Below are 17,160 nucleotides of genomic sequence, written 5' to 3'. Positions count from 1 at the left end.
CACAAGATAAAAGCACTTGAAATGTACAATCTAAGTCATCAAAACAGCCAACATATAGAATGTCTAGATAGAGCTTATTCAACATGAGTATGTAAATGAATGAAATTTTAAGAATTGGACAACAAACTGTTGCTGATAAACAATGAAAAGTTCTGCTATGAATTACTATATAAGATACTAAATATTTGTGTCTCCTTGTTTGGCCCAAAAGACTGACAAAATCTTTAATGGCAAAGTTCTTTACCTCTGATTTAGATAATACAAATCTTCACCAGTTAAAGAGTCAAGTATCTGTAGGGAATATTTGCAGAGAAAACCATATTCTTTGGAATTTTGATAAAGCATTCTGTGTTTGGAACGCAGGTAAAACAGATCACCAATTCTGGGTTTTTTTTCCTCAATAAACTATGTTTATTGTGCCAATTCTAATTACCATGCAATCTAATGGTTTTAAGGCTTATAATTTCCACATCACTGGACATCACAAACATGAAAGCATTTTATACTGTCATTATACATCAATGTTTGCAGTTGGTTATACATATATACAGAAATTATTCACACATCTTAACCTTGCTATTTCCTCCTTTCAAATCAACATAATTTTACTGTGAAAGCAGCTTTTTAATAAATGGTATAAGAAATACAGCAAGGCACACATTTTTTAAAAACTTTTTTTCTCATTACCACCTCAAGAAGCATAAAAACCCAAAATGTTATACTTAATTCAGTAGAATGTCAACAGTTTCTAATATACAACACTATGTAGTTGTTTCTTGAAGTGTTGCATAGATTAATTTTTTAAATTAAATAAATAAAATGCCATTTATTTAAATTGCTTAATTTTTAGATGTATTGAATCAGGAGGACCAATGACTTCTTTTTGCTGCAATCCAACAAAATAGTCACTTTAAAAGCAAAATAGTTTCAATAAACTTATGCATTATACAGATAAATATTAAATTTGTTACATAAAATAGAAGAGTACTGACAGGTACAATTCTGAAAAGATGAACCAGACTGATCGTGAATTCTATAGAACTTTAAAGAACAGACCAGTGGTAAGTAGAACAGGAGCATCCAATTTAGGAAGGGGAGGTCATTAGAGGTAGCTTGGGAGAGGAATCCATATGAAAGCAAATGGCCTTGCTACAAAACAAAATGATCACTAAAATAGGACTAGCTTATGCAGCCCAACCACAAAGCCAACATGGACAAACCACATTTGGAAAAAAAATTTATCTTGGGAGTCAGTTTAATGAAGGGCAGTGATACAATGGAATTGGAGGTCATCCCAGGGTTTACAGGATGAACCTGCACCTGAATTGCAGCCAAGTTTCTAAAAGGAAACAGAAAAGTAATAGAAGGTTACAGAAAATGAAGTTTTATTTGCCAAACATAGGTCTTCCAGAACAATAATGCCATTTAGCCATTAAATGGTCACATGCCAGAGCCTTTAATGCAGAAGCATACAGTAGGCAGAAAATGAATTTTAACAGCCTGAGGTACAAGTTAGTGTACAAAAATGAATTGATGTAGAAAAGTCACTGATTTTCATAAAGACTTTGCTTCTAAAGAAACAATGGTATTCATCACATTGGACCTTTTCCCTGGATCTTGTCCTCATCTGTGCCTGTGAACTTACCTTCAGCACACAGAAGTGCACCAACCAATGAAAACATGGAAATTTTCAACACTCAAGCAACAAAAAGATCTATCCACCAATTTTTTAGTATTTGTGCAAACATACATAGTGAAACTTCAATGGAGAAGAAGATTGTCACAGAAGTGGTCTGTGAATAGAATTGTCAGTATCATCACTGCATTTTTAAATTGTAAATAACTATTTAGACACTTCTAGTACCAGCAATGAGTTAAATTTGCCTACTATAGAATTATCCAGCTCAGAGTTTAGGGTTAAACTATTCAGCAAAGAGCATGAGCTTATGATGAGAATTATGAAGAAATAACTGTCAGAATACAGCTCAAAGATTAGTGCAAAGTACATCTCATAGGCATTTCCTAGGAGGCACTCCAGACATGCATTATGTGCCTTCCAAGTTAAGCAGGAATATCTGGATCTACCCAGTTACCATCTCCTTTGATCTTTCCTGTAACTGTTTTCCTGTAACATCCCTCCCCATTTATACACAAAATACTCCTACTTGAAAATAGCGAAAAGCTCAACCATCTGTTTAACTATTAATGAAGAACTGATCTGAATAAAGTGGAAGATTGTATCAAAAGATTTCTACAATTCTGGCATGAGTAAGAAAGGCCTCACTGATGGATCAAATTTTTCAAAAATGATGTAATTCATAGATTTAAATACAAGATTCTCTGTTTATTTATCTTTTTTTAAAGTCAGGTACTGTAAGGAGCTGAAAAGTCAGACTGCCTTAAACTCTATAAAGAAACTTTATATTTACTTCCCTATAAAAATCTCTAGGAAAAAAAAAAAAAAGAAGATAAGCAAAGATTTCGATTATTATTGTAGTTCCAGTCTCTAAAAGTAAATTACTATATACTAACTATTATGTAAACTCATATTTTTTTGTTCTCCTGTAGTAAATAAATAACTAACAGTCCTTTGCATTTATGTACCCTCATTTATCTGTGGATCTCAAAATACTTTTACATAAATAAGCTATCCTTCATAGGTGCCAGCGATCATTATTCTCATTGTTTTGTTGCTAAAAAAACAGAGACAAAGAAGGAAAAAGTCATACAAAATATCTATTGCTGAGCAGGAAATAACAGTCAGGCGCTTTGAGCACCAGTGCTGGGTTTCTCCTGGTGATAGTAAGTGGCAGAATATTCTATCTAATATTGCAGCACTGTCAGATAAAATCAATTTAGTTTTCTTAAGTGCAAGTAAATTACTTTTCCCTTAAATTAAGTTAAAACTTAAATTTAAAATACAGAAGTAAGGAAATAGCTTTTGGGTTTACTTGTAAGAGCTAACAAATTACACACTGAATTCTAAGGCATCCTCTAGAAAAGACTTTGGATAGAACACATAAATGTCCAGAATGTATTGATCTCTATGCATATTGAATTTGTAACTCGAAGTTCCCATCCCATTGGTGAGTCATGGGTCACAGGGACAGCAGATTGCATGATCTCATGTACAGATAGATCTTCCAAGGTGACCCCTAACTGGGAAATAAAATCAGCACAGCTTTAGGAGCACCTCTGTTGAAGAACTGCGTGTGGCTCATCTGAAACACTAGTTAGTGCTGGCAGAGATATTTTTTAGCCTGCCCATAGAATTGTTATCATTTTCCCACAATGGTCTTTTTATTTTGGTTTTGGTTTTGTTGTAGGTTTTTGCTTGCTTGTTTGTTTTTTGTTGTTGGTTTGGTTTTGGTTTTTTGTAGCACACTGTTAAACAACAGGATTGCAACATTTGACAAAAATATTTATTCACTATTAGTTTTATTCTCTTGTACAGCCAAGGTAAATACTAAAACAGTACAAAATCAACCTACATTTGAAACCATGCATTTTTCAGCTTTGAATTCTCAGTAGGCTTTTAAGGTACACATATAGTATAGATTTTTTTTCTAAGTATTGCAGCTACACATGGAATTACACATTTAAATGAGCTTACAGCACAGGTGCTTCAGGAAAAATAATGGTGTTTGCCATTTATCCTTCAAATTAAATAATGTGTTTTTAAATAGTAACTTTTTTCATAATACACTTATGGGAACAACATTTATCTGTCACATTTTAAAAGATGTATTAGTAATAAATGTAAATTACCTTTGGAAAATCAGTAATTAGCCTCATCAAAAAATAAACAATCTGCCACCAAAAAGATAATCTTTAGCATAGTTAAGTATAATAACTGTTATTTGAATAAGTTAACAAATTAGGATAGATTGCTTCTGTAATTCATTCCCCATAGCATGAGAGATGAAGTTAAAGCATCAAGCTTGTGAATGGGGGAAGGGAGCTCAGACTTTAGTGAAACCAAACCTAGCAGCTCATATTTTCATTTTTGGTATGTCAGAGATAAACTGGACGTATTCTAGAACTTTACTACTGGGAATAATACAGTACATAGTTTCCATGGAGGTAATGCTATGTGTACAAGTTAAGAACCAGTGTATCTTCCTACATATAAAAAGTGGGAATGTAGTGTGTGAAGGGCTTTGTTCTCCTAAAATAATTTGTCAGCCCATAGGCAAAAGTGGAAGCTATAACATAACCCTATTAAGCTGTTGCATGAAGATTCTGCATTATATTTTATTGCATCATGGGGCATTTATTTATCCTCTATGTCCAATCTTAGATGTCACACAAACTGCATATTTTCATTTCCAGTCTTAAAGAAAAAAAAACCTGGCTACCATGGAAGTAACTATAAAGTTCTGAAGAGTGAGGTAAGTTTATGCAGTATTTTGAGATCCTCAGAGCAGAAGTACTAATAAATTGAAAAGACATGTCATTATCTTCATCAGGGAAAGAATGAGAACAAGGATAAAATCGCACTCACTACAGCGAGTACTCTTCCTCAAAATAATACTATAAAAATGAGTGAAAAATAAGAAAAGTAGTAAAACAATAACTTGGAAAGCTTATGTTTACATCAGTTTCAGTTAACAGTCTCAGACTTTGTTGTCATGTCAATATCCAAATGGAGATTTCTATATACACATAATCGATTTAATTTAATTCTAGAATACATAAAAACATCTATGAGTTTTGTAATTCATAATTGATTTTCATTCTCCAGTTTTTTGGATGTGTCCAAGTAGTAACCTAGCAGGCAATCAGCAGGTCATGATAGCCTATTTCAAAGCCAGAAATATTCCAGAAATATTCTTTTTGCTATGATGTTTCCAAGATGACACATTAGTCAAATAGAGATGTGTTGAGATAGCAGCAAGCTGTAGACTACTGCTGCAACAACTTAAAGGCTTTGCTAGATATATATGTGAATGTGGGAATGCTAGGCAAACCACCAATAAATGGAAAACCCAAAGCTTAGAAATATAACAAAATCTAAAATGAGGAAGTTAGATCTCTAAGAGCAGCAAAGAAATTTATTTTGTTTAAATCAAATGAGATCCTTTGCTACAGGTGCATAGTTTGCCATAGGAGAGTACTAAAGTTTTCCATGGGCAGTAATGAATTACAGCCTTTTCTCCTGGCAATACCATTGAATTGCAACATAACTTAGGTTGGAAGGAAACTTGAACATTAACTGGTTCAACCTCCTTTTAAAAGGAAGGCTGTTTTCAATGGTAGAAAAGATTATTCAGGGCCACATCCACTTGAATTTTGAAAATCTCCACAGATAGAGATTCGAGAACTTCTCAAGGAAACCTGTCCCAGGCTTAGCCTTGTGTTTTATTGGAAATTCCCTTGCTACAGCTTCTGGCAAACAGCAGCATTTGGAATTGGATTGGCATTTGGAGTTGCTCTGTCTGTGGTCTGCTGGAGGAGTGTTTCCAAAGAATAATGGCATTTGATAGAGCTGTGCTGGCTTTTGGGTCACCAAACTAGTGAGACTGAAATCAGCAGTGCTGCAGGCTAGGAACTGATCCAAAAGTTGCTTTGTAGATCCTCTTCTGTTATTAAATTTTTCCACATTTATGTGAGGTCAGAAATTCCAGATCTGAAGCACTTTCAAACATTGGTAGAGATAGGACCACCTGTTACCTTAGGTTTGACCATCATATTCACGTTTCAAAATGCTTACCAAAAAATAAAAATGAAATACTGCTGGGTGACTATCAGTTTCCATCTCCATTACCCTCATATTATTTACTTTCATGATGTTGTAAAGATCTGTTGTTTTGGAAACCTCAGCTTTTGGCCTAATGCTATGTTGTAATAATTTTGTTCCTAATAATGGCTTCCTGAATTAAAGTCATGGTAAACTGACATCAGGAGATGACTTATTATCACTCTATTCTCCAGTCTGCTTAGCCATTCTTTATGGTTTGTCTAGAAACATTGTAGAACTCCAACTCACTAGTTAAACACACTGGTTCTTGTAGAGCTGGAAGTTCAGCTTTATCAAGTGCTTTTGAACCCCTTCTAAGACCAGCTGACTGCAGAGAAAGGCATCAATGAGCAGAGATGTTTTCTGGGTCCCTCAGCTGAGGAGGGAAAGGAGGCTGATGTAATATGTTTGAAGAATTCCCAGGTTCTGCAAGATAGCAGACTTGTTCCAGAAGGGAGCAGCTCCAATCAGTGCAAAGCCAAAGGGCAAAAAGCAATTAGTATTCACTGTATTTGTTGGCTAGTGGCATGTAAACTGGGATTATAGTGTAACTGAAACAAATTATATAGCACTATCATGAAACAGAAGCCCTGGCTGACGATTCATCTCCTTTCATTGTACAAAAAAAAAAGTTGTAAAAAAAAAGTTAAAAAAAAAATAGTAAAAAAAAAGTGCAACTTGTAGAGTACATACCTGTTTTTAGAATAATCTATGTGCCTGGAGAGGGTTACATTCTATCTGTGCATATTTATATGTCTTTCCTTATGAAGTTTCAGGAGATTTTCTTCACAAATAAGAGTTTTTCTGTTCTGATGCAAACCATCCTTTTTCTGTGAATGGCCAGGCTTTATCTGAAACTCTGTAGCTGAAGCCTCTTCAGAAGCAGCAACACATCCTTTTTTCTCTTCTGCTCCAGGTGATTTTCCTGCACTACTCTTTTTGATGTTAACGTCTGGAGAATTCTTTTCCAACCTTTCATTTTGTCCATCTGAAAACAGCAAATCATCATCAGCATTTTTCAAATTACTTGATGCACATTTTTTGCTAGTATCTTGAATATTTATATCATTGTTTTCCCCACATAAGAAAGATAAATCCCTACCTTCAGAGGAAGTTTTAACTTCTAATGACTTTGGAGTCATTTCACCTAGTGACTCTGCAGATGTTTCAGAAATAGTGTTAGAAATAGGTTGCTGCTGCTCAACTTGTGCTTCAGAAGAACCATTAGAAACAGCAAGCTGCTGCTGCTCAACCCGTTCTTCCTCTGGACAGGCTTCAAAGAAGCATTCAATATCTTCTCTCTCATCTGTGAAGTCCTGTGGCACAGGAGTGCTGCTCTTTTCCTCTATGTATTTGATTACCTCTCCACAGTCACTATCATGAGAAGAAAGTGAAAGATAGGAATAGAAGTCCCCTTTTCTTAGCTGGATGGGTCTGTGAGAGTGTTCTAACACTTTTTCCTTGATCTGTGCTAATGAAGCTGGACCAGATGACTCACACTCAGGCTGTGACTTACTTTTCAAAGCTGTTGATGCCATGTCTATTATCTCCCTAACAAAATTGTGTACTGAGCCATCTTCCATGTTTTTTTTATCAAAATCAGCAGATTCACAGTTACAGCACAAGTCAAGACCATTGGCTGATGAGTTGCATTCTGCTTCACTGGATTTCAAGGCTGCACAACAATCGGGAAATTTTTCAGTAATGTTTATTCTATGTTGTTGACCACTAGGTAAGGATGGCTGTAAAGCTGTATCTTCTATGCCTACAGAACTAATTTCTGAGGAAGATTCAAGGCAAGGCTTTTTTGCAGGAGAGGAAGTGACAGAGTGATGATCAGGCTGAAGATGACTTTGACATTCTCTTGGAGAGTTCCTGGATCCAGCTGAGGACAGAACTGTCTCCTTGCCATCCATGTGTGAATCATCTGAACTGTCTGTAAATGCTTCACAGACACCACAGTCATTTTCAGCTTCTCTGACATCAAGTGATGCATGGGTTTTGGGGGTTGCTGCTACTCTAACAAGACCTTCCTTTTGGCTGCTGAGAGTATTTTCGACATTGCCATTCTCCATATCATCCACAAGCTGATCCTTCACAACCTGAGAGATGTGTTTCATTGGGTGACTCTTTGTTCCTTTTTCACGATCACATGGTATATTCTTACTATTGCCATTATTTTCTGATATTTTCTGTACTGAACCATTCAATAGTGTTTCAATGCTTAATGTATCTGTGGCTTTTGATGTCTCATTACTAACTTCTTTACTGCGCTGAATTTCATCACTGAGGTTACTTTTTCTTTTCTCCCTTGTCAAGGAAAATTTTGGTCTAATCCAAGTTTGGAGCTCATTTTTTATATAATCAAGTCCTGAAATTAAATTGCATTCTTCATAAATATCCTCATCAGTTGCTATACTGGAGTCGTCATCTTCATCTTTGATACCTAGCTCTTCCTCAGTTAAGGTAAGGGTGGAACTTGAAAGCAAATCACTGTCATCTTCATCATCAGTACAAGCAGAAGTGCAGGAGACATTAACAATCATGCTGACATTGACATCGCTCTCATCAGCTACAGATCTATTAAGATGTTTTCTAAATGATGCATTTGAATCTGGTATTTTATTTCTGTGTAGTACAATGTCTTCAGAGCAGAGAGAAAGATCCTCGCTGCTGCTGAGTTCAGTGAGAGAAGCTGCTGAATCTTCATTGATTGAAGATGCAATATCCAGAGACAGCTGTCCAGTAAAAGACATTTTTTGAGAGCTACTTTGGAGTGTTATATCAGAGATGCTGCGCTTTATTTTTTGATCGGAGGGACTCTGGATATTCTCTAAGCGATTCAAAAGATCTAATGTCCTTTTACTGAGCTCTCCAACAGAATCACTGCTTGCACTTATGTCTCCAGAGCCGTGATGACTAAAAAGATCTTCGTTGCTTTTGTAGGAAGTCAGCCAGCTCTCCAAGGAGGCACTTCGCTGAAGACCATCTCCACTTTTAAAAATACCTGAGCTGAACAAATCACCTACTACAGACAGAGATTCTAAAGAAGAACTATGAGATAAAGTTGAAACCTGTCTTGTATTCTCTGTAACAGGTAATTTTCTTACAGTTTCTGCAGATTTAGAGGAATTGGGATCTGATTCTCCACAGATACTTGCCAGAGTATGATCATGAATAAATCCATCTGGTTGTGACTCTCCAGACTTACGTTCAGATTTACCAGATATTTTGTCAAAACAAAAGTCCTGAAACAACCTACCCTCTGTATGTGTTTTTTCAATCTGTGATTGTTTCATTATTACTGGTAATTTGAATTTGGAGCCCTGAAGATATGAGTAATCATAAAATGTAAACACATCATGTTTTCCTTGCAATTCTTCTAGACAACCAGGGTTAGATTTAGTAATGCTGTCCAAATCCTCATCATTTTCACTTCCACAACATGCAGAAGGACCCAATTGGAAATCATCTGAAAGACTAGTATGATCTTCTTCATCTTGCTTTAGGTTTGGTTGTATTACATTATCCACTTGGCTTTCCACATGCCCAATTTCAGGATTACTCTGACTGCTTTCAATATCATTCAGCAAAAAAATTTCCGAATTATTTGTAGTTTCTGTATCACATTCACTCACTATCCCACTCTCACTCTCAGAATGCCTGCTTATGTTTCCACTCTGATACATGCAGTTATATGATTTCCCCAGTGTGGTACCTCCTATTAGATCTGGCAGGGATTTGGTAGATGAAAATGATGAGTCTTTACTGAGACTTTTGTTTAAAATGTTAGACTGCATTACACTGGAGAGTCTGGATGTTTTTTTCAAAAAAGGCATATGTTTTTTCTCTGATAATTCAATATTATGAAGACTATAGACCTGATAGATGTGAGGATTTGTAGGGGAAGTAATGTTGGGGCAATAAAGAGGACTTCCATGATTATTGATACTTTCATCTTCATTCACATCATTATCACCACATTCTTCTGAAGCAGGTTTCTGGTTTAGATCATCCTTGTTGAGCTCCTGATCAGGATCACTTAAGTCTTCGTGAATACTGATGAGCTTATTACTTATGTCAGTTTCATCCCATTCTAGTGCATCTTCACTTGGACCATTTAGATCCATCAAACTGGGATCAATAACATTTAGAGGCTCCTGTAAAAGAGAAAGTCAAAGATTAAAAATATTTACAGCTGTACTTTAAATGTGCTTCCACTAAAATCATGTGAGTTAATGGAAGTAAAGTGCATTTTTGGAACAATGATCACTAATAGGCTTTTAATTTTGTTACATCTTGTGTGCTATTAAAATGATCAATTAAAATTAAACCTATTACATTTTGAAAAATTTCTTAGACTTTTTACTTTTTTCTTCTTATTTTCTGTCAAAATATAATACAGAAATTTGACTTTAAAATATATTAATTGTGATTAGTCACTTTACATATAATAAATTTTAACTTAGAATCACACAGGAGTATGTTAGTAAAAACCATGAAATTATGTTGGATTACGAAAATCTTTCTTAGCCTGCTTAAGTTAAGATGTAAAGGATTTATGAAAGGATTTTTGAAATGTTTATACCAAAGTTCTGTGTAGTCAGTCTTAAAACAACAGATCACAAGTCTTGATGAATTTTGTCAGAATTTGTATTTATTCTTTACTTGATACTAAAGGCAGTATAAATGACCAGTAAGCAAGACTAATGAATGTTAATGTTCAGCTGAAAGATCAAGAACTAAATGAATTTCAAATAATGCCTGCCCTGATACCTTTCTCTGGAAAAGGACTGATAAATAAGTGAGAGGAACTTAATTTTCCTTTTTAAAGATTGGTAACTTTCCAGTAATGTTTGTTATTATGACTCAGAACATAACAAGAATTGTTCTGTCCAGAAACATGTGTGGAAGAGGAAGAACATTTTGATAACTTTTCTCACTCAGGTGTGATTTCTCAAGCAGACAACAGTACCAAAACATTTTAAGCCCTTGAAAATAAGACTGAAATGGTTCCTGATCTGGGAGTTGAGCACAAATTAATTTCACTTTATTTTTCTATTTACCAAGAGGCCTCCATATTAGAGAAGGCTCTGCTTACAAGTAATAGAACTGTTCACAAATATAGAATTGTTTAGTTTAAATCATCTGAACAGCTGAACAGTGATCACTGTATCCAGAAACATAAACACTCCTTCCAAGAAACCTTTCAACTCTGATCTCTTGCTTTCTCTAATTTTCTTTGAGCAAGTGATGTTTTTCAAATACAGCATTGACATCACGCCAAACAGCAAGAGCAAATCCCAGCAAATATAAAGCAGAAAAAATGAAGCTGTAGTCCAATGAAGTGCAGTTCTGAACAACTTAGTTGCTGACTTAGATTCATCAAGACTCAGCCAAGGTTAATTGTGCAGGGAAAGGCACGTACTTCCGACTTCGATTCTCAGCTGGAAACTCTCTTTGAAGTAGGAACTAAAGCTTCACAGCCCTTTTGTGAGCTCAATAGTTAGGACACTGATTTTGGACACTTTGCCAGACTGGGCATAAGAGATATGAACCAAGCTATTCTCTCATGAGAAGCCCTACCTACATGCTGTTCTTAAAAGAAGCTTGCTTGTCCTGTGTCATTTAGCATAAAACAGATATTGATTTGGTCATAGATAGATGAGGAGAATTGCAGTGTTGTGTTTGGCACACTTGACCAGCAAGAGACACAGACAGTGCCAAATCTCTGCTCCAGTGCCTATTTATTTATGGATATAGGCGGCATTGTTTCCGTGCAAGACACAAGGCTATATCATCCCAGTACATCCAGTAAACAAAAGGCTAAAACAATCAAAGGAAATCAGGAGGAATTATTTCCTCCAAACTGGGCAGCTATCCACAATTCAATGGTGTAATGTGATTAACTTATTTGATAAATCAAGACTCTCTCCATCTAAGATAAATCTGTGTCCTCATGCTTCATTTGGCTTAGCTGTAATGTAGGTCCCTGAGTACTGCAGCTGTGTTAAGATCCCTTTTTGTAACCCTCTTTGTGGATCTACCTTCTCCAAAGTTTTTATAAAGTACCTTTGTTGGAGTTCTTTTTTTTTCCCCATGAGACATTGGCTAAAGTTAAGTTCCTGAGAAAACACCCATCTTCTAGACAGCTATGGCTATCAGAGCAGTTCTGTACATTGTGGAGTCCAGAAATCTTTGTTTGGATTTGCAAGTTTGCCGTGTTTTAATAAAAGTTCCTGGTTTGCACTTAGTTGGACTCAGTTTCCCACCTGTAGCTGAACCTTAACTAACATTTAGGTAAAATGCAAGAGACTATAATTATTTGAAAACCTGTTAGATTAAAAAAGAAATAAGATTCAATGGATCATTTTCTCTGTGTCATGTTTTACAACTCTGTCATACTCAGCATTAGGAAGACATTGCTGTGGGAAGTTTCCCAAACTGCTTGTTTTTAGCTTCTGCCAGCTGCAAGAAGAAATTACTGAAGGCAGGAAATCAGCAGCAGGTTCCAAGGATTTTATGTTCCACAGAATCTGATTCTGTTTCTCAAAACATAACATTTGGTCCTTATTGGTCAGGAAGATAACCTTCCCTCTGTAAATCAGCACTTGGCTGCCTTGTTTGTTCAGCAAGTCAGATGGACTAAAACAATAAAACATGTAGAGTTGTGACCTCAGCCCATTCATCTTCACTGAGTGCTCCCCACTTCAAAGCCTATTTTTTTGTTCTTAAAATGCACATGCTTTTCTGAGGCCTGGCATATACTCAGAAGTTTTGCAGGCTTAACTTGTTGGCAGGGGATTTTTTTCTTGATTTTATTTTATAATATTTTCCTTCTGATTGTTGTTTATACTTGCAAAGACTCTTATGTGGATATGGTCATTTTACTAATATAGCTTTCTCTGTCCAAGGAACTGACTAAATTGGTATTAGTGAATTACTACTGTAGTTATAAACATTATATCTCTTGAAGTACAAATTTAGTGGTTATCAGCTACACTGGCAGCCCTTCCAAAGTACAGAAAAAGTTTTAACTTTGAAACAAACCACTCAGCTTAAGTCACACACATTTTATATTTGGCACTTTTAGTACAGGTAAATATATTCCCAATATTTTTTTACAAAATTTAGTTAACTGTTCAAACAAGGCAGAGATTGAGGTAGTTTTTAGAAGAGCCACACCATAGCCTCTGGAATAAATCTCAGAAGTGAAGAATGGAAGGTGGTGTCACTCCAGCCTACATCTGCACTGACAGAGGCAGCAAGGTAAAAAGCCAGGAATTTTTAGGAACTATTCTAATATCAGACATCTCTTTTTCAGGCTGCTCAGTGCAGAATTAGGATGCTGGATGGTTAGAGTTATCATGATAGTAACAGATTATTAGGTATTGTCAACAGACTGTTTAAAATTTTCCAGCCTTATCCTTTACTTGGTGTTATACAGAGGAGGGTACAAATGATAAATGTCAGGTAGTGCCAGAGATAAATTCTGTTTGCTCGCTTTACTGGGAGAAATGGTGTTGTTTCTTCTTCTATGTTCTTCATTTGAAAGAATTGTATAGTATTGTAAAATTCTTCTTTTACACAAAGCAGATTAATCTACTGCCCTGCCATTTCCAATTGGGAAAGCTTTACTTGTGTAAGAGCTGCACTATGTTTCTTATTGTGTTTCAGTTAATTAAGAATATGTCTTTCCTAGAGCATTTGCTCTTACAGTCTCCAAAGGAAGTTCTACCTAGCCTGGATCAAGGTATCTGTGTGACTTGATCTAGTGAAAGGAGTATGTGTCTATGGCAGGGGTGCTGGAATTAGGTGATCTTTGAGGTTCCTTCTAAGCCAAACCGTTCTCTGACTATATGATTCTCTGATTCTATGATGCCTTCTTAAAATGTAAATTCCCAAAAAGGAAGGGGTCTATCACAGACAGACATGGTGATCTCCACATGTAAGACAGACTATGTTTAAAGAGAATCTTGGAGTGTGCTACAGAACTTCACATTTCAAAGGAGTGAGCCCTTTATGCTGACTCTTAAGCCCTGGCTTTGCTGAAGCCTGTGCCAAAACGTTGCAAAGGTACTGTCTTTGCCTGTCTGGCAACAACTTTTGGGATATTGGTTTTTGTAATTGATGGCACTATATTTTCTGGAATTCAAAAACTTTTTTTTTATACGTGCAGGAATATGAGTAAAAACGTATATTAAATTTTTCTAAGAATGGGTAGTTTTAAAGTAGGTCTGAGCGGCCTCTATCATTATAAAGTCACTAAATACCACTACATTTAGAGAAGATCTCTAAGATCAGTAAGAAAAGTAAGAAAAGGCAAGTAGTTTCAACCAAGAAAGTAAAAAAAAATCCCAATGTAATAAGAATCGACAGATGCACAATATTATGCATATTCCTGTTTTTTACATATTACCACTAGATAAACAACAGTTAGAAAGCATTTATTGTTGCATGAAAAGTTTTAAGTATGATTAAGTGAATAATCAATAAAATTATAGACTCAGAAGAGTGAAAGGTTAAATTAATTCTAATGTACTTGAAAGTGCTGCATTAAGGATTTTAGCTGTTCCTACTTTGAATCCAGAACTATTTTGCTCAGGAAAGCATTCCCATTTCAGTGGGATAACGCTTGTGAGCACAAATAGCTGTGTGCTTAAGTCCTTGCAGAGTTGGTGTTTAATGGCTAAAGAGTTAATCTGCAGAAAATGTTAATGGGAAGAAATAAGGTTATTAAGCCAAATAAAGACATTTCCTCAGCCCCAATGCTCTTCAAGGAAAAGTGTCAAAATGCAATTTTTCATTTATTTCCTTTACCAAAACAAGAATAGTTTAGCTTTTTTCTGAAGCAAATTATATTAAACAATGATTCTCTGTTTTGGCTTCATTTGCATGTGCTGCTCTAGTACAGATACTTTGTGTTGGTGAAACAGGCCTGTAATGTAACCCCTACGTACTATTATATTTTTTTAAAGGAATTAACATGAAAAAAAGAGCTTTTACAATAATAAATACAAACTCTGTTCTTCCTCCCTCCCTGCAACATATCCTTCAGTTGCTGTGGCCAAATTATCCAAATTCAACTGCACTTAGGGGCCAGGGGAAAAAGAAAAAGGGCAGAAAACCATCCCCCACCTCCAGGAATGCATGCACATTCAAGGAAGACAAACATGATTTTGTCTTTTGAAAAATGCAAGCATGCCAAGTACTTCTGCTGAGGGAAATAGTCATGTGTACAGTGCCACTTCACCTCTGTCTCCCTTAAACTCATTTCCTAAATGGTGTTCCCTATATCATAGTCATCAAAAAAACAATCCCAGTTTCCCAACACAAATTTTTAATATGCATAAACATATGCATATGTATAATATTCCGTGTGCATAACACAAAAGCGGCCTACACATTACAATATATACTCAGAATATATGGAGTCAGCATACTTTATTATAAATCATGAAATATATGAACATACATATTTTTTATAATTGCACTTAAAAGCAGGTATGCATTTATTTCCTGAGAGCATAAGATCTAAATCTGTGGTAATCTGTTACTGCATTTTACAGTTATTATTGCCTCTCTCAATGACATTACACACTCAATCCTGCCCATGGAGAGCTCCTCCTTCTCTTTTAGGGGTCATGTATGCTCACAGGTAGTGCCAGGGTCCTATATGGATGGTTGCATGCACAGATTCCTTTACCACAGGAAGGACACTGACTTAGCCTCTGACCTCTGCAGTCACAGATGTCACCTGCAAGGTCCTCAGTATGAGCTGGGAACAACAGAGGCTCTACTAGTACTCAGGTCTACATGATCATGTTTGAAGTTCTCTGACAATGCTCAGAAATAACAGTTTAAAGGACTACTATTGTCGTATCTAGGTTTTAAAATAGCGAATTTTCCTAATCATGGCAGCAGCTTTGTGGGCCCATCTTCTAAGCAACAGGTGAAATAACTGCAGAGACATTTTAAGAGGATGCCTAGCTGAAAACTATACTGAAAACTCCTAGTAGCAGGAAAAGTGTTTTCGAAGTCAGGGAAATAGTCCATTCTCTAAGCATTCTTCTGCTATTTCTATGTCACTGGATGATGCTAGGTAAAATTCTGGGGTCAGCTGTGCCTGCATATGGGTCCTATGGGGGTCTCCTAACTCCCTTGGTAAGTTGCCAGTAGTACCAGATGGACAAAAGAGTGATAGCCTCCAGCCTCTCCATCACACTCCACTCACACATCACACTGGAGTGTACAAGCCAGGCTGAAACAGAGCGTGAGCCATGTCAGCAGAAGAACTGCAGGAACTAACTTTGATCACTGATCAAGGCAAAAGCAGGGACTCAACAAGTTCAGTGCTTGTGTCCAAAGTACCATTTCTAATGACCTACCTATTATCTGTTTTCCATCATCTACAGAAGCATTTGCCTCCTTTTTTTTTTTTGCCCCCATATCCTTTCTAACATCTCTGTTTCTTATTTGCTAAAGAATCCCTTTACATGTTACTAGAAAGAAGAACATCTATAACATTTTTATATCGAATAATGTTGTCATCCAAATAAGTTTACAATCCCAGACCTATATCCCAAGTTGTGTATTTGGGCTTTTTTTTTGTGATGAGAAAACCTGGATACATGGCATATTTTACCAACTGTTGTTTTTTCTGCTTTGTAGCTTTCTTTTCATCTGTCAAGAGGTTACATGACAGGATTTTTTGCCCTTGAATGTCATTTCATAGCTCACCTTTACTTCAGAGAAATATATGATTTTCTTTGTTCAAGAATCCATCACAAGCCCTTTCTGAAACTCTTAGAAAAACATTCCTGGCTTTATCTAAACCCACAATGTTTCCATGCACACATAGTTAAGAACAGAGCAAATCCTGGTGCTATACCTCAGATATATGCCCATGCAAGCTGGTGGGAGTTCATCCATGCAAAGTCTCAGAATTTGACCCAAATGGCTCCTTTATAGTTAAGAGTACAAAATATCCAGAAAAACCAGGGAATCTGTGGAACATTGTATTAATGCCAAATCAATTGCATTCTGCATTTAGGCGCTCATAAACAAATTTTTACCAGCAAAGCAAAGTGGCGCAATAAAATCACTGTTGCTTTCTCTTTGTACTTGTTAAGAGGTCAGCATACTGTTAATAATACTTTCAGTTTAGGGTCATTTATATTGGAACTGGTACTCCTTTAACAGTGTAGTCTCAGTTAAACCAGAACAACTCAGCAGATGCTGCGAATGGACTCAGTGGATGCAGTAGCCATCTACAATCTACAGCAGGCACATCAGGACACCGAAATCACAGCTTTTTAAAGAGCTTTGTTTCAACAGAAATGAGGGTTTGTGAAAAACCCTGAAGAGTGAGAATCACCATAGAAACATAGACAGACATAAGGTACAAAAGAGCAGGACAT

General features: G+C 36.1%; 1 protein-coding gene across 6 annotated transcripts in view; it reads right to left on the bottom strand.

Moving 5' to 3' along the window:
• Positions 1–387: 387 nt before the first annotated feature.
• AKAP6 (A-kinase anchoring protein 6) overlaps positions 388–17,160 on the bottom strand; it is a 258,048-nt gene continuing 241,275 nt past the window's right edge. For 3 of the 6 annotated variants that reach the window (XM_023929184.2, XM_086894836.1, XM_086894839.1), the window contains one exon: positions 388–9,900. In XM_023929184.2, the coding sequence (XP_023784952.2) occupies positions 6,475–9,900 (3,426 nt within the window). In that variant the 3' untranslated portion in view covers positions 388–6,474. The remainder of the gene's footprint in view (positions 9,901–17,160) is intronic. The other 3 variants (XM_086894837.1, XM_086894838.1, XM_023929183.2) reach the window with 2 other exon arrangements.

Source organism: Cyanistes caeruleus, chromosome 6, assembly GCF_971803275.1.
Source record: "Cyanistes caeruleus chromosome 6, bCyaCae1.hap1.1, whole genome shotgun sequence".
Taxonomy (NCBI): Eukaryota; Metazoa; Chordata; class Aves; order Passeriformes; family Paridae; genus Cyanistes; species Cyanistes caeruleus.
The sequence above is the reverse complement of the archived record's forward strand: the minus strand, read 5'-3'. Positions and strand labels throughout refer to the sequence as shown.